Genomic DNA, 24,034 nt, shown 5'->3' with positions numbered 1-24,034 from the left:
GGTCTTCCAGGAGAAGTACTTCTGGCTTTCATTGAGAAGATCTTTCGCTCTTCTTTGAGTAGATCTTCCGGACTTCTATGAGAATACTTTTTGCCTTCTATGAGTAGATTTTTCGGCCTTATTTGAAAAAGATCTTCAGCTCTTCTAGAAAAAGATCTTCTCTGAGGGAAGACCTTCTGCTTCTCTGGAAGAAGACTTTCTGGTGTTTCAGAAGAAGTTTTTTACCTCTTCTTTGATAAGATTTTCTGGCCTTTTGTGAGAAGACCTCTTGGACTTCTATGGAAAATTTTTCTATTCCTCTTTTGGGAAACCTTCAAGACATCAATGGATATACCTTGTGGCCTTCTTTGAAAGTTTCTTTGGGTTTCTATGAGGACCACTTCTGGTCTGTGTATAATACTTACAAAGTTTTTCACAAAACTTGGACTGCAGCTATTTTTCCGGTACGTGTTGTTGGTATTGTTGCGTCGTCTAAAAGTAGAGAAGAAAAATGAGGTCGAAATTAGAATACGGAAGAAATTTCAGAAAATTTATAGAATAATAGATTTAAATAATAATTACATTAATAATTTAATAACAAACTTAAAAAAATAATAAGTTCGCTTGTCCCAAGACATGTTCTTAGCAATGTTGATATTGGAGTTCCCTCTTCTCTTAAGAAAATAATATCCTTAATCCTTCTTCTTATAATCTTTTCAGGAAATCTGAAAGGATTGTATAGCCCTTAAAGTATGCTACACTTTCATCTCCATTCTCAGGTCATTGAACTCAATAATGAGCTGGAAATGGTATATAAAATGTAGTATACTTTGGGGCTACACAATTACCATATATATTCTCCCAGAAGGTTAGAGATATCTCAAGGGGGTTTTCGGAGGATTTTTTTCTCGGAGAGAACATGAGCCTCCATGACCAATGTGACCTAGGAGAGAGCCAGGGGACAGATTTGCTTAATTTATTATCTATTGTTTGAAAAAATAGTTTTTTTCGCTGTGCAAATTCGATATGATTTCCAAATTTAGTGTTTATTTTTGTTAGGGTTTGGAAATTATGAAGTAAAAAGAGTCCTCCTTCACCATTTCAACTTCAAACCAATCCCCTTTCTTGTAGCTAAAAATAATAATAATTAAATCAAACACATTTTCCATAAAGTCTCCCTTCACACACAAAAACTACGCCTGCTAAATCCGAAACTCCCAAAGACGTTTAGATTACATTTGACTTGAGGCTACTTCTTTATTGTGGTTATAAATTTTAAATCTGGGCTAAATTATTCTCCAAAAAAAAAAAATAAATAAGAGAGAAAAAAATCCGACCATAAACAAAAAGTTTAACATCTTCCAGCTGCAAAGGCTACGTGAAAATTTCTTTATTGTTTTTGGAAACAAAAAATCTTAAAATATGTTTTAAGGATTTGTTGTTGCGACCTCTTGGCACGTTCTTTGATTGCATTAATTATTCGTGTAGCCAGCCAAGAGAAGAGGAGAACAAATTCGAAAATTAAAACAAAAACTTCAGGCCAGAAACAATGGTTCTCCACTTCTAATCATGATTGTTAATGAGTTTTTTTTTCGCTCTTCCCCCTAAGCTTTGTAAGGAAGGTTTTTGGTAGAGGTCATCAGATGGCAAGTAAGAGACTCTCTCATTCCTTCACTTTATCACCTGTGAAAGTTGAGGTCTTGCTGCTGCTCTTTTCCCAAGTTTTCCATAAAAATTAAAAATGGAAAATGTTTGGGCAGAAAATATATAAATCACGTTCGAATTGTAATTATGTCCTCGTTCAAGTGGTTGCTTTGATAAGCGTGACAGTAATTTGCCAGGAAAAAGAACGACTCAAAGCAAACATAAATCAAAGTTTTATTCCAAAAAGAACAAACGAACATACAAAGACGGCACAGGTGATTAATTGAAGTGGATATTTTTGAATATGAAATGAATTTTCATTAATTAGTTGTGAATGAGCTGAGGAGCAGCTCCAGAGTCTATGGTGCTCTAGTTGGTAGATAATAATAAAGACATTTTTTGAAAATAATATTTTGAATCATTTGAGGAAATATCGACACTTTTTGAAGAGATGGAGAAACAAAAAAAAAAAAAAAAAATGGTCTCAAAGAAGCCAGAAAGCTATAAAAAGGGAGAGTGTGCTTGAGGAGAACGAAGCAGACGACAGCAATTCTAATAGAATATTGAAGTCTTGAGCAGAATAAAAAATCTTTTTAAAACCACCAAATATTTATTTTCAAAATAGACAAAAAGGTCTTTAAAAGAGGCTAGAAGGCCTTCTTCATAGAAGACGAGAAGTACCGAAAAGCTTCTCACAGAAGGCCTTCTCCATAGAAGAGTCTTCGTCACAGAAGAACTAAAGTTCTTCACCATAGAAGGGCTGAATGTCAAAGAGGCAAAAGGTATTCTCATAAAACAGCTCGAATATCTTCTATTGGAAGATCATGAAGGTCTTCGTCATAGGAGGAGGATAGAAGGTCTCTCATAAAAGGCCAGAATGTCTTCTCACAGAAGATCAGAAAGATCTATCATAGAAGACATTCTTCTAGAAGGAACGAACATTTTATCATGGAAGACCAGAAGGCCTTCCTCATGGAATACTGGAACGTATCCTTCTTATAAGGCCAGCAGGTATCCTTCATATAAGACCAGAAGGTCTTCCCGAAGATCTTCTCTTTGAAGATCATGAAGGTTTTTGCCATAGAAGACCAGAAGGTCTCTTATAAAAAGCTCAAATGTTTTCTCATTGCAGGCCAGAAGGTCTGCAGGAAGACGAGGAGGTATTCTCACAGAAGATCAGAAAGATCTATCATAGAAGATATTCTCCTAGAAGAAACGACGACCAGAAGGTCTTCTTCATGGAAGGCCAAAAAGCCTTTTTCATAGAAGGCCAGTAGGTCTTTTCCGTAGAAGGCCAGAAGGTCTTTTCACAGAAGGAGACAGGACTTCCTAAAGAAGGCCACAGTTATTCTTCTACAAGTCCAGAGGTCTTTTTATAGAAGATCACACGTATTCTTATACACACGTATTAAGGCCAGGAAGTCTTCTAATAGAAGAGCAAGAAGGTCTTTTCATAGGAGGCCGGATAGTCTTCTCATAGAAGGCCGGATGGCCTTCTCATAGAAGGCAAGAAGATCATAGAAGATCAGAAGGTCTTCTTCATAGAAGGCCATAAGGTCCTCGACATAGAGGCCAGAAGGTATTCTTCATAGAAGGCCAAAAGGCCTTTTTCATAGAAGGTCTTCTTCAAAAAAAAGTCGAAAGGTCTTCTTCATAGATGGCCAGAAGGTGTTCTTCATAAAAGGCTAGAAGTTCTTCTCATAGAAGTCCAGAAGGTCTTTTTCACAGAAGGCCGAAAGGTCTCTCATTGAAGGCCTGAAGGTTTTCTCCATAGAAGGCCAGAAGGTATACCCCAAAAAAAGCCAGAAGGTATTCTCCATAGAAGACCAGAAGGTATTCTCCATAGAAGGCCAGAAGGTCTCCTCCACAGAAGGCCAGAAGGTCTTCTCCATAGAAGGCCAGAAGGTCTTCTCATAGGAGGCCATTAGGTCTTCTCCATAGAAGGCCAGAAGGTCTTCTCCATAGAAGGCCAGAAGGTCTTCTCCATAGAAGGCCATTAGGTCTTCTCCATAGAAGGCCATTAGGTCTTCTCCATAGAAGGCCATTAGGTCTTCTCCATAGAAGGCCAGAAGGTATTCTTCATAGAAGCCCTGGAGGTTTTCCAATAAAAAACCAAAAGGTCTTCCTATAAAAGGAAAGAAGGCACCCCCTTAGAAATCTAGAAGGTCTTCTAAAAGCAGGCTGGAAATACTCCTCCTGGATGATCGAAAGGTCTTCTCATGGAAAATCTGTGTTCTTCAGATTGAAGGCGGTGGGAAATAGGTCCCAATTGAAAATATTTAATTATAAAATTAATCTGCTCCATTTTATACCTATTTTCTCCTCCCCCTTCCTCTTCCCTTTGTGTAAACTTAAAGGCTATATAAATACCACAAGCTGTTGCACATTAAACTTTTTAATTTGTAAAGAAGAAGAACAACAACAACTGACAATTACATTTAATTACAACAGATATCAACAATGCGAACGACAAGCAATTCATTGTAGAAATGTATGGATGTGTGTTTGTTAAAGGGAAATGTTAGAGGGTTATAAAATTAGGTATACAATTTTTTATATGGAACATATAGAGAAAAATACATTCTCCGAATCTTAAAAGGGATGATCGAGAACTTAAGGGGCAGCCGCAGATGGTAATCCTAGATGTATAGACATACAAATATCGGCTCTCATCGAGCCTCGGAAAAGGTCTATATAGCTCTAAAGACGGTCCATATAAATGTTGATTTTTGAAACAAGCGCTTTATGATTGAGTTCGATACCACCAAACAGTTAAGTACCTACTTCCTAAAAAATTTAGAAATTACCTATTTACAATAAAAATAAATACTCCTCAAAATATTGACAGTAATTTTCGGGAAGAGATTCTCGTAAGTATTCTAAACATAAAATTACCATAAGTAATTGAGCCTTTGAACGATTCAATATTTTTTCAATTGCAACCCATTATCAAAACATAAATTTTCTCTATATTTGATATCTTGGCAATAACTTTCAATATGTCAAACCATAGTTACAAAAAAGGAGTCACTGGATGCTCCAGCCTTTACCAAACTGAATACAGAGGCAACTCAAAAACGATATTTTTAAAATACATTTTACACTCCTATTCTCCCACTCCTTTACACATCACATTACTATATCTGAGCAACAATTAAGTATTGTTCTCTCTTTAATTTTTGTTTAATTTGAAACACAAATGTCCTCTTTTTTTGTAAAGAATAAAAAACATTTTACCACGAACAACTGTTTAATTGTTGGCATTACAACAAGATGTTCCTTCATATCCCTCGACGTGGTTTTTGTCGTTTAAAGGTAGTTGATTTTGTTTTAGTGGTTATGCTGAGAACAGTGGTTGTGGTGGTGGTGAGAGAGAGAAAGGTAAAGAGTTAAGCAACGGTATCAAACACACACACACACTATTTATGAGAGCAATAAAAACAAATGATACAACAAATTAATGTCAACTTGAAAGCAAAACAAGTGTAAGTGGTGTTGTCGAGAAAAATAACTGGAGGGAGAGAGAGAGAGAGAGTGGGAGAAAATATATAAATTCAAAGCCAAGACATCACCTACAAGAAACATAAGTATGAATGAAAGCGAAGAATCCTTGTTAAGTATCAGGTAAGACATGGGTATTTAAGCAACCAATAATGTTAAGAAAATATCAATAGAAGGGGTACAGGGATGGAGTACCGTAAAAAATAGACTGGAGACAAATGAGAATAAATAAAAAACAAAAAGAAGCTCCCTTGACATTTGAAATAAAGAGGAATACAAGTTTTAAAAATACTTTTAGGATACCTTACGTCTAGATTAGATAGAATATTATATTTGAAATGGAAACTTGCCAAAATAACTTTATATCTGAATTTTTATAAGGCACTTCATCATCGGACCTCCATTATACTATGGAGGGTATATTAGTTTTGTCATTCTGTTTGTAACTCCTCGAAATACTCTTGGCAGACCCAACAAAGTTTATATATTCTTGATCAGCATTAAATTCTAAGTCGATTTAGCAATGTCCTTTGTTTCTCTGTCTGCCTGTCCGTCTGTCTGTCCTCCCGTCTGTTTTAATCAAGCTATCTTTCGAACAAATTGAGATAGAAGGCTAAAATGTTTGCATACATGTGTATTTTGCCAGTAGGCAGGTTAAATTCGTAAATGGGCCGTGTCGGTCCACGTTTTCGTATAGCCCCCATAAAACGGTACCTCCCGACATTGTAGACCGGAATTGTTTCAAATTTCGTATTTGAAGTTCGTAATGGATACATCAACCTATGACAAAAAATTGTTTATGCAGCTCCACGTCTTCGTATACCCCACATATAACGGTTCGATATTCCCGATATTCGGTATTTTGGCGTTATTAGCGACATTATTCAACGGAATTGTTTTAAATTTTGTATTTAAAGGTCCTAATAAGTGCTACAGCCTATGACAGAAAATTGTCTATGCAGGTCCACGTTTTCGTATAGCATTGATTTTTGATGATTTTAGCGATGTCATTCATCGGAATTGTTTCAAATTTCGTATTTGAAGTTCGTAATAGACATGTCAACCTATAACAGAAAATTATGTAAGCGAGTTCACGTTTTCGTTAAGCCCCCATATAACCATACCTCCTGATATTCGGTATTTTGATGATTTCAGCTACATCCTAGACCGGAATTGTTTCCAATTTCGTATTTGAAGTTCTTAATGTATACTTTAACCTATGACAAATAATTGTGTATGCAGGTCCACGTTTTCGTATAGCCCCCATATAACGGTACCTCCCTATATTCGGTATTTTGGTGCTATTAGCGACATTATTCAGCGGAATTGTTTTAAATTTCGTATTTGGAGCTCATAATGGATACTTTAACCTATGACAAATAATTGCGTATGCAGGTCCACGTCTTCGTATAGCCACCACATAATCATACCTCTCGATATTCGGTATGTTGATGATATTAGCGACGTTATTGACCGGAATTGTTTCAAATTTCGTATTGGAAGATCTTAGTGGATACTTCAACCTATGACAGAAAATTTACTATGCAGGCCCACGTCTCCGTATACCCCACATATAACGGTACCTCCCGATATTCGGCATTTTGGTGATATTAGCGACATTATTCAACGGAATTGGTTTAAATTTTGTACTGAAAGGTCATAATAGGTACTACAGCCTGTGACAAAAAATAGCGTATGCAGGTCCACGTCTTCGTATAGCCATCACATAATCATACGCAGCGATATTCGGTATTTTAATGATATTAGCGACGTCAGTGATCGGAATTGTTTCAAATTTCGTATTTGAAGGTTCTAATGGGTACTACAGTCTACACATACCCCACGGTACCTCTCTTTTTTCGGTATTTGGTTGATTTTAGCGACATAAACTACCGGAATTGTTTCAAGTTTTGTATTTAAAGTTAGTAATGGTTGCTACAGCCTGTGACAAAAATAACGTATACCGGTATAGCCACCACATAATCGTACCTCCCTTTTTTCGGTATTTTGATGACTTTAGCGACATTATTAAACGGAATTGATTTAAAATTCATATCTGAAGGTTCTAATGGTTACAACAGCCTAACGCAAAAAATTGTCTATGCAGGTCCCTATTTTTCGACGCATTTTTTAAGTTTTCCAGTCTCTTCAAAATGGTGAAGGGTATTAAAAATTCGGACCGGTTGAATTTAGTTGCTTTTTTAATTGTTTTATTCACCTCCAGGAGCGAATAATTGACTCATTGTACGTCAAAATACAATATGCTTGCGTGGGGCGTATAATTGTTAACAATTTCAAATTTTTTGAGGCGTATGATTAATATAAATATTATTTATGATACATATCATACGCCTTATATGTCAATAATTTTTTTTAGGAAATAATAAAAATAATATCTCTCCTAAAATTATGCCAAGAAAAATTCAATTTTTCAGATTGATTATCTCCAATATTATTTTCTTAAAGATATGAGAAGAAGATATGTTCCGAAGACATCAAAAATAAAATAAAAATAACAAAAAAGTGCTCTTTAAGGTACAAAATTTTTCCCTCCACAAAAAAATTAATATTCAAAACAACACCTTCAAAATAGTCCTTTATTAAAAACAAGAGTGCCTTGAAAAAAAGTTGAAAGATAGATAGGGGGTTTCCGTAATACGCAACATTTAGCAGAGGAACTTTTTGCCACAACTTAAGCATTACCAAAAGAAAAAAAAAAGAATCCAAAAGCTCCCATTTTCCGTTGACACGTTACGTATGTGTTCTCCTTATCGAGTGAAATCACGTAAGATTTGCCAACAAAGTGTTAAAAAGTCAACATTAGTGTTGCTACGAATGATGTTGATGATGATGAGCAGGACCATGACGCCGGAATGACAACAATAATAAATTCAAACATGCATGAATTTTATTTAAATATTTCACCAACGAAAATAAAAAAAGAAAAGTTTTGAGAAATCTCTCTAATGAACTATACTTTTTTTCCAAGGAGGACCATTCCGCAATACGACAAACAAATAACCTTTTTTCTCTTACATCCTGCCAAATCCTCCTAGAATGACATCAATGGCAAAGAAGCCACTCAATTAAAAAAGTCTCCAAGAAAAAAAGGGGAACTACGTGACATCCAATCTTTATTAGAGCACCAGAGATTGTTGCAAGGGAGTGGTTTTGGGGGAAAAGGCTGAAATTTTTAAGAAAAAAAAAAAATGTGTCTTATTAAACACCTTTGTAGAATGATATCTGGTGGGGTGAGGGAAGAGAGAGGAATGCTTATTAAATTTGCTAAAATGTAGAAATTCTTCAACAATTAAAACAAAAATATGAGAATATCTTAAAAAGTAAAAAAAAAAACGATTGAAAAAATTAATAATATTTTCAGGTGTTTTTACAGAAGCTCTTCAAGGCGTCTTCCACTTGTAGAAATCTTATATTCAGCGTAGAATACCTCGAAGTCTTTTCGGTGCTATAGACAACATTGAGACCTTCTTTTATTTTATTTAGAAGACCTTGAGTTCTTCTATTTAATTTAGAAGACCTTGTGATCTTCTGTACGCTATGGAATACCTTTTATTTCCCATAGAAGAGGTTGAGGTGTTTTGTTTCCTCTAGGAGACGATAATATCTCCTCTTTCCTGTGTAAGACCTTGGGGGACTTCTCTTTCATATAAAACAACTTCAGGTTCTCGATTGCTTACAGATGGCCTTCATGTCTCTTTTGGCTTATGGAAAGCCTTGAGGTTTTCTATTGCATATATAAGACCGAGAGGTGTCCTATTGCTGATATTGAATAGCGCACCTTTCAATATTGAAAGCAGCAACAATACCAGTTGTAATTCGCTCATAAATTTTGTTTGGTTTTTAAAGTTTCGAATGGAAACAAAACAACATATGGTGCCATAAAGAGAACGCTAAAAACAAAGGGATTGAAAATATAGAAAACAAGTAAAAAAGCAGTAAGTTCGGCCGGTCCGAAATTTTAATACCCACCACCATATGGAAAGAATTTGGCAATTTTCAAAAAAAAAAAAAAAAAAAAAAAAAAAAATTAAAATTCGATAAAAATTCTATTAAAACCTTAAAAATATCGAATGTAGCCATTATATTATGGTCTATACGATGACGAGGACCTGCAGCATTGGCAACTTATGTCAGAAGCCACTACAATATTCAAATACGAAACTTAAAAAAAAGAAATCGGTAAATAATGTAGCTAAAATCATAAAAAATGCCGAATATAGGGAGGTACCATTACGTGGACCTGCACAGGGAATTTTCTGTCATAGGCTGTAGTATCCATTACGAACTTCAAATACCAAAATTGTAACACTTCCGGTGAATAATGTTGCTAAAATCATCAAAATACCGAATATCGGGAGGTACCGTTATATGAGGACTATACGAAGACGTAGACCTGCACAGACAATTTTCTGTCATAGGAAGTAGTATTCATTACGAACTTCAAATACCAAATTTGAAACAATTCCAGTGAATAATGTCTCTAATATCATCAAAATACCGAATATCGGGAGGTACTATTGTATGGGGACTATACTAAGACTTGGAACTGCATAGACAATTTTCCGTCATAGGTTGAAGTACCCATTACGAACTTCAAATACTAAGTTTGAAGCAATTCCGGTGAATAATGTCTCCAATATCATCAAAATACCCAATATCGGGAGGTGCTGTTATATGGGGGCTATACGAAGACGTAGACCTGCACAGGGAATTTTCTGCCATAGGCTGTAGTACCCATTACAAACTTCAAATACCAAATTTGAAGCAATTCCGGTGAATAATGTCGCTAGAATCATCAAAATACGCAATATCGGGAAGTAGCTTTATATGAGGGCTATACGAAGACGTAGACCTGCACACACAATTTTCTGTCTTAGACTGTAGCATCCATTTGGAATTTCAAATACCGAATTTGAAATAATTCCGGTGAATAATGTCGCTAAAATCATCAAAATACCGAATATCGGGAGGTACTGTTATGTGGGGGCTATACGAAGACGTAGACCTGCACAGGGAATTTTCTGTCATAGGCTGTAGTACCCATTACAAACTCCAAATACCAATTTTGGAGCAATTACGGTGGATAATGTCTCTAATATCATCAAAATACCGAATATAGGGAGGTACCATTAATTGAGGGCTATACGAAGACGTGGACCTGCACAGACAATTTTCTGTCATAGACTGTAGTATCCATTACGATTTGCTAATACCAAATTTGAAACAATTCCGGTGAATAATGTCGCTAAAATCATCAAAATACCGAATATCGGGATGTGCCTTTATATGGGGGCTATATCGAAAAGTGGACCTACATGGCCTATTTTCAATACCAAGGTGCTGTAGACTTAAAACACATTTGAGTAAAATTTTATCAACCTACTTCATTTCGTTCGGAAGCTAGCGTGATTTCCATGGACGGACAGAAGGAAGGACATCGCTGAATCGCCATAGAATTTTATGCTGATCAGGAATATATATATATATATATATACTTTATGGGGTCTAAAATGTATATTTCGAGGTGTTACAAACGGAATGTCAAATTGAATATACCCTCCATATTATGGTGGAGGGTATAAAAATAAAAATAATATTACGCGTACATGATGACGTATGACTAACACAGGCTGTAGCAGGCGTATGATCAATAAAAAATAGCTGAGAACAGTAAATATTCATCATACGCCTTAGGTGTTTAAACACATACATTCACTTTTCATGGTAATATAGTATTTCTGATTTTTTTCCGAAATGCACCAGATTTTTTTGTAAGCCTTGAAATGCTAGAAAAATATTTAAAATTGTTTTCATTTAAGGAAAACCTTGTTTTTCTTGCGGCTATGGGTTCTGGGTTTGTAACTTCGTTTCCCGGTCTCAGAGTATTCTAAGATAACTATTCGTTAGTTAAAACTTCCCAACTCAATGCCACAACTTCAAACTTCCATGTTCACTTAGCAAATTATTAAAAACAAAAGGCAAAACAAACCAGTCAACCACTCTCGCGAAATGTGTGGAGTGAGAGAGAGAGAGAGAGAGTGGGAGTGGGAGTGCAAGTGAGAGGGAGAAAAGTCTCGTCATAACTAGCAACACATCATGTATCATGTAGAGTATCATACATGCCCTGCCATCGCGTTAAACTTTTAACCATATCAAGGGATTAAACAATGCTCAACAATGTCGGATGGATGAATCGATGGTTGGATGGATGGTACTTGTCCTTGTCCATGTCGCCATACCAGGGATAAACAGCAAAAATATAGCTTGTTTTGTCAAACAAAATACTCGTCGCGTCCTTTTATCCTTGGGGGTGTTTTAATTGTTAACAGTAGCGGTAAACAATTACACACACACATACACATGCAGACATGTGTGTGTGTATTGGCAACAATGAAGGAGTTCACCGTTTAAGCATTGGCATATTGTGCTGATTAATGTCTCAAAACACAGGGATGTAAAGGATACAACAGATATATGTTTGTTTCCTTGTTTGGAGGATATGTTGGAAATGAGTTAAGGATGTGTGTGTGTGTGCGTTTTAATTTAAATAATCAAACTGATACTTTTTACCCCTTTTCCAAGTTGATGGTTGGCAATTTGTTTTTTAATGTGACAATCCAAGGAATTTTACTTCTTTTTTTCGAGAGTGGAAGATGTGGAGATCGCATGTTCTTAAGTAGATCTGAGATGAGCCAAAAGTTACGAACTTGCAGAAATATGTTAAGCAGATTTTATACAACCTGTTTAGCCCTCATTCTTAGGCATATTGTCAATTATAAATATTCATGAGATTGATGTGTCGCTTTTTAAGCAGAAAATGGCAAGAACTTTACTGAACCGGAACTTTATTGAAAAACTGAGAATTCGCGGATTAATCACTTCTTTCTTCCACATCTCCCATACATTTTCTTGGAATTTTAAAATTTGCCTTTTTTACAAAGTGTTTGAAAAGGAGACCTTAGAGTCTTTTATGGACTAAAAAAAAGGTCTTCCATAGACCAGAGGAGACCTTAAGGTTTTCTATAGACCAGAGGGGAGCTTAAGGTCTTTTATAGACCATAGAAGACCTTAAGGTCTTCTATAGACAAGAGGAGACCTTTAGGTTTTCTACAGACCAGAGGTGACCTTAAAGTCTTTTATAGACCAGAGGAGACCTCAAGGTCTTCTATAAACCAGAGGAGACCTTAAGGTTTTCTACAGACCAGAGGTGACCTTAAAGTCTTTTATAGACCAGAGGAGACCTTGAGGTCTTCTATAGACCAGAGGAGACCTTAAGGTTTTCTATAGACCAGAGGAGACCTTAAGGTCTTCTATAGACCAGAGGAGACCTTAAGGTTTTCTACAGACCAGAGGAGACCTTAAGGTCTTCTACAGGCTAGAGGAGACCTTAAGGTCTTCTACAGGCCAGAGGAGACCTTAAGGTCTTCTACAGGCCAGAGGAGACCTTAAGGTCTTCTACAGGTCAGAGGAGACCTTAAGGTCTTCCATAGACCAGAGGAGACCTTAAGGTCTTCTTTAGACCAGAGGAAACCTTAAGGTCTTCCATAGACCAGAGGAGACCTTAAGGTCTTCTATTGACCAGAGGAGACTTTAAGGTCTTCTATAGGCCTGAGGAGACCATAAGGTTTTCTACAGACCAGAGGAGACCTTAAGGTTTTCCACAGACCAGAGGAGACCTTAAGGTCTTCTACAGGCTAGAGGAGACCTTAAGGTCTTCTACAGGCCAGAGGAGACCTTAAGGTCTTCTACAGGCCAGAGGAGACCTTAAGGTCTTCTATAGCCAAGGGGAGACCTTAAGGTCTTCTATAGCCAAAGGGAGACCTTAAGGTCTTCTATAGCCAAAGGGAGACCTTAAGGTCTTCTACAGGCCAGAGGATATCTTAGACCAGAGGAGACCTTAAGGTCTTCTTTAGACAAGATGAGACCTAAAGGTCTTCTATAGACCAGAGGAGACATTAAAATCTTCTATAGACCTTAAGGTCTTCTACAGACCAGAGGAGACCATATAGAAGACCTTAAGGTTTTCTACAGGCCAGAGGAGACCTTAAGGTCTTCTACAGGCCAGAGGAGACCTTAAGGTCTTCTATAGCCAAGGGGAGACCTTAAGGTCTTCTATAACCAAGGGGAGACCTTAAGGTCTTCTACAGGCCAGAGGATACCTTAGACCAGAGGAGACCTTAAGGTCTTATATAGACCAGAGGAAACCTTGAGGTCTTCTGTAGACCAGAGGAGACCTTAAGGTCTTCTATAGCCAAGGGGAGACCTTAAGGTTTTCTACAGGCCAGAGGAGACCTTAAGGTCTTCTACTGACCAGAGGAGACCTTAAGCTTTTCTACAGGCCAGAGGAGACCTTAAGGTCTTCTACAGGTCAGAGGAGACCTTAAGGTCTTCCATAGACCAGAGGAGACCTTAAGGTCTTCCATAGACCAGAGGAGACCTTAAGGTCTTCCATAGACCAGAGGAGACCTTAAGGTCTTCTATTGACCAGAGGAGACTTTAAGGTCTTCTATAGGCCTGAGGAGACCATAAGGTTTTCTACAGACCAGAGGAGACCTTAAGGTTTTCTACAGACCAGAGGAGACCTTAAGGTCTTCTACAGGCCAGAGGAGACCTTAAGGTCTTCTACAGGCCAGAGGAGACCTTAAGGTCTTCTACAGGCCAGAGGAGACCTTAAGGTCTTCTATAGCCAAGGGGAGACCTTAAGGTCTTCTATAGCCAAAGGGAGACCTTAAGGTCTTCTACAGGCCAGAGGATACCTTAGACCAGAGGAGACCTTAAGGTCTTCTTTAGACAAGATGAGACCTAAAGGTCTTCTATAGACCAGAGGAGACATTAAAATCTTCTATAGACCTTAAGGTCTTCTACAGACCAGAGGAGACCATAAGGTCTTCTATAGACCAGAGGAGGCCATAAGGTCTTTTATAGACCAGAGGGTATCTTAAGGTCTTCTATAGACCAGAGGAGACCTTAGGGTCTTCTATGGACAATAGGAGACCTTAGGGTCTTCTATAGTTCATAGGAGACCTTAAGGTCTTCTATAGACCAGAGGAGACCTTAAGGTCTTCTATAGACCAGAGGAGACCTTAAGGTCTTCTATAGACCAGAGGAGACCTTAAGATCTCCTATAGACCGGAGGAGACCTTAAGATCTCCTATAGACCGGAGGAGACCTTAAGTTCTCCTATAGACCAGAGGATACCTTAAGTTCTCCTATAGACCAGAAGAGACCTTAAGGTCTAATATAGACCAGAGGAGACCTTAAGGTCTCCTATAGACCAGAGGAGACCTTAAGGTCTCCTATAGACCAGAGGAGACCTTAAGGTCTCCTATAGACCAAAGGAGACCTTAAGGTCTGCTATAGACCAGAGGAGACCTTAAGGTCTCCTATAGACCAGAGGAGACCTTAAGGTCTCCTATAGACCAAAGGAGACCTTAAGGTCTGCTATAGACCAGAGGAGACCTTAAGGTCTCCTATAGACCAGAGGAGACCTTAAGGTCTCCTATAGACCAGAGGAGACCTTAAGGTCTCCTATAGACCAGAGGAGACCTTAAGGTCTCCTATAGACCAGAGGAGACCTTAAGGTCTCCTATAGACCAGAGAAGACCTTAAGGTCTCCTATAGATCAGGGGAGACCTTAAGGTCTTCTATAAATCAGAGGAGAGGAGACCTTAAGATCTCCTATAGACCAGAGGAGACCTTACGATCTTTAACAGAACAGAGGAGACAGTAAGGTCTTCTGTAGACAAGACAAAACAGTAAGGTCTTCTGTAGACAATAGAAAACCTTAAAATCTACTATAGTCTATATAAGACGTTAAGGCGTTCTATAGCTCATGGGAGACCTAAAGGTCTTCTATGGACAATAAGAGATCTTAAAGTCTTTTATGAACAATAGGAGATCTTAAGGTTTTCTATAGACGATAGGACACCTTAAAGTCTTCTAACATCCTCTTTAGACCATAGGAGATCTTAAGGTTTTATATAGACCAGGGGAGACTTTCAGGCCTTCTATAGTCCATAGGAGACCTGAAGGTCTTCTATTGACCATATGAGACCTTAAGTTCTTCTATGGAGAATAGGCGACCTTAAGGTCTTCTAGGAGAATAGGAGACCTTAAGGTCTTCTATAGACCTCGAGGTCACGAGGTCTTCTATAGTTCATAGGTGACCTTAGGGTCTTCTATAATCCATATGTGACCTTAAGGTCTTGCGGTTCGCTTTTTTTAGAAAATCTTGAGGTTTCCTATATTTTTCGGGAAGACATTGTCTGTAGGACAAGAGGAGGTCTCTTTTGCTCTGAAAAAAATCCAATGTTTTATAAATATTTTAAAGTATTTTCCTTGAAAAAAAAACCTTCGATGTGTCCCCACCCACCTACCCCTCTCCCAACTTCAATAAAGTGGATAATATTTAAATACTGTTTAGATATTGCATTGATTGGTCTGGATAATAAAAATATTCCTTCGAAATTTCCCCTCTTCCTTCCATACCACGCCACATCAAATTCGACGAAGAGAATGGAAATTCCAAGTTCAGCATAAAAAAGAACGTGAAGCAGAACCACCAGCATAATCAAGACATTATTTGTTCAGAAATTCATTGGTGGTATTGAGATGTTGTTGCTGTTTTCCTCTTTTTTGTTGTTGTTGTTGTGCCAGCAAACAATAAAATATTGGCACATTAATGTTTAGTCAGACGTAAAATTACTTTCAGGACAGTTTTTTGCTGCTGCTGTTTTGGTGTCCTGAGAACTTCATTGGCAGCAGCTCCCATGTCATGGCAGATGGCTGAGCAATGATGAGGGGGAATTTTTGTTTTTAAAGTTTTAAGACAATACCAAAATCCTTCGAATGGGAGTTTTCCTTCTCTTCATCCTCCCTTTTTACCTTCCTCGAGCAGCAAAGTTATGATAGGCCAGACAAATGAAGGATAATACTTTATTATTTTTATTATTATTGTGGCCCAGGGTGAGGGGGAAGGAAATCTCTTCTCCCTTCCAAAGACATTTCTGTGCCAAGAGAAAATTAGTCGCTATATTCTCGACACCTACACGCTACCTATTTATCCTTATTATTTATTATTGTATCAATATTATTTTTTGAGCTCCTGGAAGATGGGAAGAAGAAATGGTGATGAAGATAAGCAAAATGGCAAGAGCTGGGGAAATACACTGCCATGGCGCTCTTAACTGCCAGTCCTTGAAGTGTTCCTCCTAGGCCAAATGTGAGATGTCTGTTTTCCGTTTTATTTATTTTTTTTTCTCAATTTTTTTCTTAAGCTGTCGCATAATGCCATCGCATCTTTCCGATAATGAAAAATGGAAATTCTGTTGTCATAAATTGACAAATATTAAGTACAGCACCAAATGACAATTGCCAAAACAATTGACGAGGGCCATCCGGCGTTTGTGTTGCGTTTTTTTCTCTTTCATTCTTTTGCTTCTGGATTTTGGGCTGAGGTAACATTGGCAGTGAGAAAATGCAAACGTGAAAATTGTTTGGCATTCTAGCAGCACAGATAATGAAGATGGTCCTCCCTCCCTTATTTTTAGGGGATATGGAAATTTGATTTTTGTTCTCTGCTTGGGGTGGCAGCAGGACAGAGGGTGAGGAACCATTACCAATTTTTTTTCTAATTAAATTAAAATTTTTGATTCACACACAAGCACTTCGTTGACTATTTTTTTTTAATTGCAAAGATATTATGATTGTCTTTTTAAGAGGATTAAGCGACGAATTTTGGGAGTACGGGAATATAAGAAAGAAATTATATAATCTGAAGAAATTATGAAAAAAAGCTCTTCAAGGAATATTTTTTTTAACTATCTCGTAAGGACTTTCACTGTCATTGTTGATGAAGATGTCAAGGACATCTCTTCTATTTTCATAGGCCAGTAAAGTTATACAAAAAAGACTTCCAGGTTAGGAATTGAATCTAAAAAAAAAACTAAGAACTTTAGAACTTATACTAATCGTGAAATATTTGTTTCGGGACCAATATCGTAGACTAAAATATTGAGTTTTTAAATAATAACAGGAGACCTTAAGATTTTATGAATCTTAAGGAGTTCTATGGACCACAAGAGTCACGAGAAGCTTCTATGGGCGATATGAGACCTTAAGGGGCTCAATTCTTGTTTTATGAATTTATAAAAAGAAAAGGCAACATTTTTCATTTCATATTTCCATACAACAAAAATCCAGCCCTGGATTTTCTGTAGATATAAGGAAACTTTAAGATCTTTTATAGAAAGCGGAGACATTAAGGTCCTGATTTTATTTCGAATCCGGATTAAGCTATAAAACCTGATAATGTGGGTTAATTCGGATAAACGAGCTATAATCTAACCTTTTTGCAAAAAAAAAAAAAAAAAAAAAAAAAAAGGAAAAAAACTACGGTATCCCAAAAAAAAAAACGCCAGCACTGCTCTATTTTGGAAATACATTGAGGTAAACTTCAAACAAAAAAGGATAAATTGAAAAAAAAAAATATTTAAATGTGGCTTCGAAAAATATTTTGTAGACTTCTTGAATTCTTAAAAAAAAGGTTAAATGTTTAATTTAACATTTTGAAAAAATACGTAACAATGTGCTTTTAATTTGGACTTTCCTAAAAAAAATATTTTAGAAATACATTTTAAATTTTGATTTTGGAGGACAATTTTGTTTCCCTCTTATAAAAATAAAAAAGATACGTCCTGTAATAAAAATATGTTGGGGGTTCTATGCACTATTTTCAAGGAGTTTGAGTGCCATTGTCGTGGATTTTTCTAAACAATATTTTTTGTTGTCATCATAGAGAATTTTTTGGAGCCCGAAATATTAAAATAGGTCTTCCAAAACATATTCTTTTGATTTTTCACAATTACGGAATGTTTTCGAAAATAATATTTAAAAAATTTGCACTTAAACATGGTCAAAAATTTTAATTATTATAAATCTTCTAAATGGTTATATATTGGTCTTCTCCTTCAGGTACCTCCACACACAATGGGGTTAACATTTTGAATAGCCAAAACACTGATAAAACCCGAAATAAGCATCTAATTTTTTCCAAATATGGCATATCCTATTTCTATCAATATATGATTTGGTGTAAAGATGATAGGTACCGGCCGATCCCTTCTGTATTAACTAATATTTGGATTAACAAATATTCCCAAAAAATTTGTTATAAATGTCTGACTTTTTTCAAATTTTGCACATGCCAAGATTTTTATCAGCATTGGATGAAGTGGCATACCTAGGTCCAATATTTTTTTTTTTTTTTTCAAAAAAAAATATCACGTATCTCATATAAATTAATAGTAATATTTATATTTTATAGAAATATTTATATTAGACTTAGTTCAGATGACAACGGGATAAAATTTGACCACTGCTTCGAAACCTCCCCCATAAAGGATTAACAATTTGAATAACCAAAATGCATGTCAAAATATATTTAAACAAATGAACATTGGTTGAGGACATATTACAAAATCAAAAAGGTTTAAAATAAAAAAAAAATAAGAAAAATTTTAAAGAAATAAAAAAGCAGTTAAGTTCTGCCGAACTTTCAATATCCTCGAGGAGGTGCTACCTATTACGAACTCCAAATACAAAATTTCACATAAAATTGAAAAATGTTGTTGTTAACCTCGGTTGAAAATGCAGCTAAAATACTCAAAATATCGAATTTTAGGAGATACCGTTATATGGCGGCTATACGAGAATTTGGGCTTTTATAAATAATTTTCTGTCATAGGAGATAGTACCCAGTATGAACTACAATTACCAAAATTAAACGATTTCGGTGAAAAGTGTGTCTCAAATCATCAGAATATCGAAGATCTGGAGATTATGGGGATTATACCAAAACTTGGCTATATGGAGAGTTCTCTGCAAGAATGTTGCCTAAATACAGGGAACACATACTAATAATTTACAGGAAGCAATTACAGATTTGAAAGTCTGACTAAAACAATCACAAAAAATTTTAATCTGGTGGTTCTGTTATATGGGGGCTATATCAAAATAGGGACTTTCTTGGTCCATTTTAAATACCAAAAGTCCTGCAGACCTAAAACACATCTGAGGAACATTTGATCAACCTACTTCATTTCGTTCAGAAGCTAGAGTAATTTTCACAGACGGACGGACATCGTAAAATCGTCGTAGAATGTTATACTTCTCAAGAATATATACTTTGTGGGGTGTGGTGGGGGAAAACTTAATAAACCTTCCATCCTATGTATGAATAGTATAAAAGGGAATTTTCATAAAATCAACTCAACTCTTTTTTATTTTTTTTTAAAGAGAACGATTTTTGACATTTTTCATCATCTTTCATAAATCTTACCTTCGTGAATTATATCTTGGAAGTGGTATTCAATTTATATATTTCACAAAATTAAAAAAAGTTCAGAGTTTTCAAAAAATGTTTTATATCACTCTCAAAACGATATCATTCCATAAAGTAGAACTATCACAGGTCTTAACTTATTACTCATTCAATTTGCTTTTAATTTAAAAAAATTGTTTGTTCAAAACACTTAGTGATCTTAGATCGAAAAGTCAGTTGTGGGGGGTGTTGTTCAAAAAAATAAATTACGAAAATTCAAAGAATTTTTAAGGCAATTTTATTGCCAGACTTAAATTAACATCACTTTTAAGATTTCTTTTCTTTTGGGGAAATATCAGCCTTAGATTATTATTTTTATTTTCGACACGAAATTTAAAGTCACATTGCTTTGGGATTCCAAATTGTTTTTTTTTTTTTTTAATTTTTTAGCTTAAAAAACTACAGTCACGAATTTAAATTTCCTTTTTTAATTTATCGACTTAAAAGTTAGTCTCATTATTTTTTTTTTATTTTTAATTTATTTTTTTGGATTCAAAAGTTCAAAGTCACATTATTTTCGAATTCCGATTTTTTTATTTCAAAATTTTAATTTATTTTTAATTTTTTTATTAATTTTTAATTTTAATTTTTTTAATTTTAATTTAAAAGTTAAAGCCGCCTTATTTTTCGATTATTAATCATGAGTTAATCCATTTTCTTAAATTAATGATTATTGGTCGTTTTTATTTTTTTTTTATTTTTATTTCATTTTTTTTTGCTGTCTTGGCTTTTGAGACCCCTTTTGGTGTTAAAATAGAAAAACAGTCCCAAAAAAGCCTTGCTGGTAGGCATAGAGACCCCCTAATGGGCAACACCTTCATTCATTGCATTGGTATCATTATTCATCGATTAACTTGGTCTTTTTTTCATGGTTTTGTTCTCTTTGGTCGAAAAAAAAAATCTCCAACATAAACGTAATCAAGTGGCATTTAACTGTTCACACTTTGTTGCATGTCAAGTCGTGCGTAAGGATGTGTGTTTTGCTTTTGAAAAAAATTCCCCGGGGTTGGGGCGGAAACGACGACTTGACGTTATCAGCCGAAGCTGTCCATTCCGGCCAAAAGAATGGCAAACCGTTTTCGTTTTTCTTCTTCGTTTCACACACGAGCAGAACAGATAAAAAATTGCTAAACAAGGCGATACAAAAATTTTTGCCGTAAACAAGTTGTTTATTAGTTAACACACAACAACAAACTGATTGAGGGCAACTCGGCAAGGATACGACACGGATGCGTGTATCGACGGCAAGCGTTTGATGGGAACTTGTTTAGAGCCAAATAACAATTTACAAAACAACTGGTGGATGCTATACAACGATGCAGGCAAGCACAGGCAGTCATATGCAGGATGGGGTGTTGTTGTTGTTTTTATTTTTATTATTATTGTCGTCCAAAATATATACAAATTGTCCATACCTACAAAACAACAACAAGACATGGGGCACAACAATAAACATAAGCAGCAACAGCAGCATTCAAGTCATTTACCAATGCACTGCCTGCCACTGCTGCTGTTGGTTAGCTGTTTGTAAACTAATGCAACAACAAAGAACAATAATAACAACAACATTGTGCAATTGGACCAATCCCTAAATAAAAATAACAACAATGAAACATTACCCCCCACAAAAATGCACAGAGAGAGAGAGAGTAGGAGCCTCCAACCAACCAACCCAACTAATCTCTATATACAACAAATATATACAACAATAAACACAATACACAACACAACACAACAAAACAGAGTACACAACAAGTTTGCCTCATTCACTCACTCCCTCGCTCACTCGTTCGTTCAAACAAGCAGGCAGGTTCGTTGCTTTAACGAGCAATGAACGATGGCCAAACCTCTTTTTGCATGTACAGTACCCAAGGATAACAGACACACACACACACACTCAGAAGCAATGCAAGGAGGCTGGATGCCTTACAACCTGCAACAACAAATTCCCATGCCTCCCCCATTCTTTTGCAGCTGGTATATGCGTATGATGTTGTAAATAAAAACAGCAAACACAACAAAACACAATAACACAAAACACAACAACATGCCACAGTCATTTTTGGGGGGTGGGGGCTTTAATGGCTCTCACTTGTGCTCATAATAAGCCATGTTTATGTTTTTGTTTTTATTTCTCTCCAAAAGAAAAGAAAAAAAAAAAAAAAAAAAAAAAAAACACACACACTCTATGAGGCAATAAAACCATGCTCTCATTCAGTGTCTCTCTCTCTGCCAACTGCAATGCATTTTCTCATCCACTGGGGAGATAAACAAACACCACGTGGCCTGTATAACGGATGGTGTGGTGTGGGTGGCTGGCTGGCTGGTTGATTGCATGCACGTGTTTTTTCTCTGTTTTTTTTTTCTGCTGAGCATCTCCCCACACACAAAGAGAAAGAGACAGAGAACTTCATATTTAGAGAAAGTAGTCAGTGAGTTTATAAAATTGTCTCCTTTAAGATATTTTTGGCGCCAAGGAGCACAAAATTGTGCGCAGTTTTCTCGCCTTATGTTTTTTTGGATTGTAATATAAAATCTTGGCACACACACGACGATTCCTTTAGTTGGTCTGGAGCATTGAACGGAATAGATGGTGTCAGGATATTTCGTGTTGGAAATGAATAAAAAAAGCGAGAATAAAGCGGGATTTACGTAAAATAAATTGGGTCGGATATTTTATGAAACGGAAAGATCTAAAAATTCAAAATTGGGTTTTTTTCTGGGTTAAAAATGTTTTAAAAAATCATTGAAAAATTAAAGAAAAATAAATAATTACTTCAAATTAAAAAAAAAAATACAACCACAAAAACAAAATATAATCGGCGGGACTAGACATTGGAGGCCCTGTATCGTCGTATAAATCATTCATTCTTCGCTAGAAATCCCTTATTAAAACAGTCAATTATTATCTTTAAAAACCCAGGATCTTAACTTAATGCGGATAAATAAATCGATGGAGGACGAACCACGAAAGTCTTGTTCTTAGCAAATTTGAAATTATAAAACTTATACTGCACTTTGGCTCATCGACATGTTTCTTTGGACAAAACTTGTTTCGTGAAATTTGAAGATCTAGAGATGTCTGGCAGAAATCTGTCCAAATGCCAACAAAAGCTTTCTTGCAATATTTCTATCAAACTTAGATTGAGTTTGAAAATCTGCAACGACTTGGAAAAAATATTTAAAAACAAAATTGCGATTACTGACGAGTAAGGCTTTGAATATATTTTTAAACACGCGATTTGATCAGATTTTTTTTTTTTTTGGAATTTGGATTTCCGACCAAGATGGGTTTGGAAAATATTTTAATAAAAATCTGCGATTTTTCCAGAAGGTTCTTGAGATGTTTAGATAAAAAAAATCGGAGATTTTCCTGTAAACAAATATTTTTAACAAAAAATCAGTGAATTTTGAAAACATTCTTCTGTGAATTTTGTGAAGAAGTTCTGGAAAAAAATTTTATGAAAATTCACGATTTTTGCAAGAAAGTCATTGAAAACATATCATCAATAAAAAATTCACAGTTTGGGGTCAGGAAGTCTTGGTAAATACTTAAATAAAAATTCTCGAGTTCTTTTTTTTGGAAACTCCTCGAACATTTTTATACCCTCAGCCATATAAAACTGCAAAAAAAGTCAAACGCCATAATTTTTACTTTTTTTAAATTTAATTGAATGAAAGCAAAAAATGTCGGAAATAGCATCAAATTTTAGAATAAGTTTAGATTTGTTCGAATTGGTTACTTTTGGCACAAATTATGCCCTTTAAACGGTCAATGAAACCGTCACACGATGTCCGAATGTTGCTCTGCGGTATTTTGGCCCATTCCCGGCGAAGCGCTTGCTTGAGGTGATCGAAACTTTGGTATTTTTTAGTGCCAACCTTGCTTTCTAAAATACTCCAGAGACAATAGTCCAACGGATTGGTATCCGGAGATTTTGGTGGCTATTTTGTGGTGGAAATGAGGCGAGGAATATAATTTTGTAACCATTCTTGGGTGGCGCGTGTTAAGTGCGATGGTGCTGAGTCCTGTTGGAATGTCCAAGGTCTGCAGCCAAAATGTTTGCGTGCCCAAGGCTTCAATAAAGCCTCCAGAATATTTTAGCAAAAAAAAAATTTGGCAATTATTCTAATGCCACGACCGATTAATACAAGCGTAGAGCGACAATCGGCCCACACTATCACCAGGCCAGCGCTTGAGTTCTGGTGGTCAACCGAACGTGCACATTTTCAGCTTACCTCTTTGGCAAGTAAACACGATCATTTTGTTTGTTTGTTTACAAACTGCTGGACACCGAATGTTTTCTCATCAGAGAAAATCAAATTCGGCAGTTCACCACTTTCGGCCAAGCGAAGCAACTCTTTAGCTCGTTTGAGTCTATTTTCATTCTGTGCGGTTGCCGTGTAAGTTTTTGCACTTTTTGGAATTTCAATGGCTTTGCCCCAAGCTCATTTTTCAATATTTGCCGAATGGAATATTGCGATATGTTCAGCACACGAGCCATTATT

General features: G+C 36.1%; 1 protein-coding gene across 1 annotated transcript in view; it reads right to left on the bottom strand.

Annotated features, from left to right (window-relative positions):
* LOC101897088 (bromodomain-containing protein DDB_G0270170) overlaps positions 1-24,034 on the bottom strand; it is an 83,479-nt gene that overhangs the window by 17,891 nt on the left and 41,554 nt on the right. The window contains 1 exon segment of the mRNA XM_005178460.4: positions 405-471. Within this exon segment, the coding sequence (XP_005178517.4) occupies positions 405-471 (67 nt within the window).

This window comes from Musca domestica, unplaced genomic scaffold, assembly GCF_030504385.1.
Source record: "Musca domestica strain aabys unplaced genomic scaffold, Musca_domestica.polishedcontigs.V.1.1 180, whole genome shotgun sequence".
Taxonomy (NCBI): Eukaryota; Metazoa; Arthropoda; class Insecta; order Diptera; family Muscidae; genus Musca; species Musca domestica.
The sequence above is the reverse complement of the archived record's forward strand: the minus strand, read 5'-3'. Positions and strand labels throughout refer to the sequence as shown.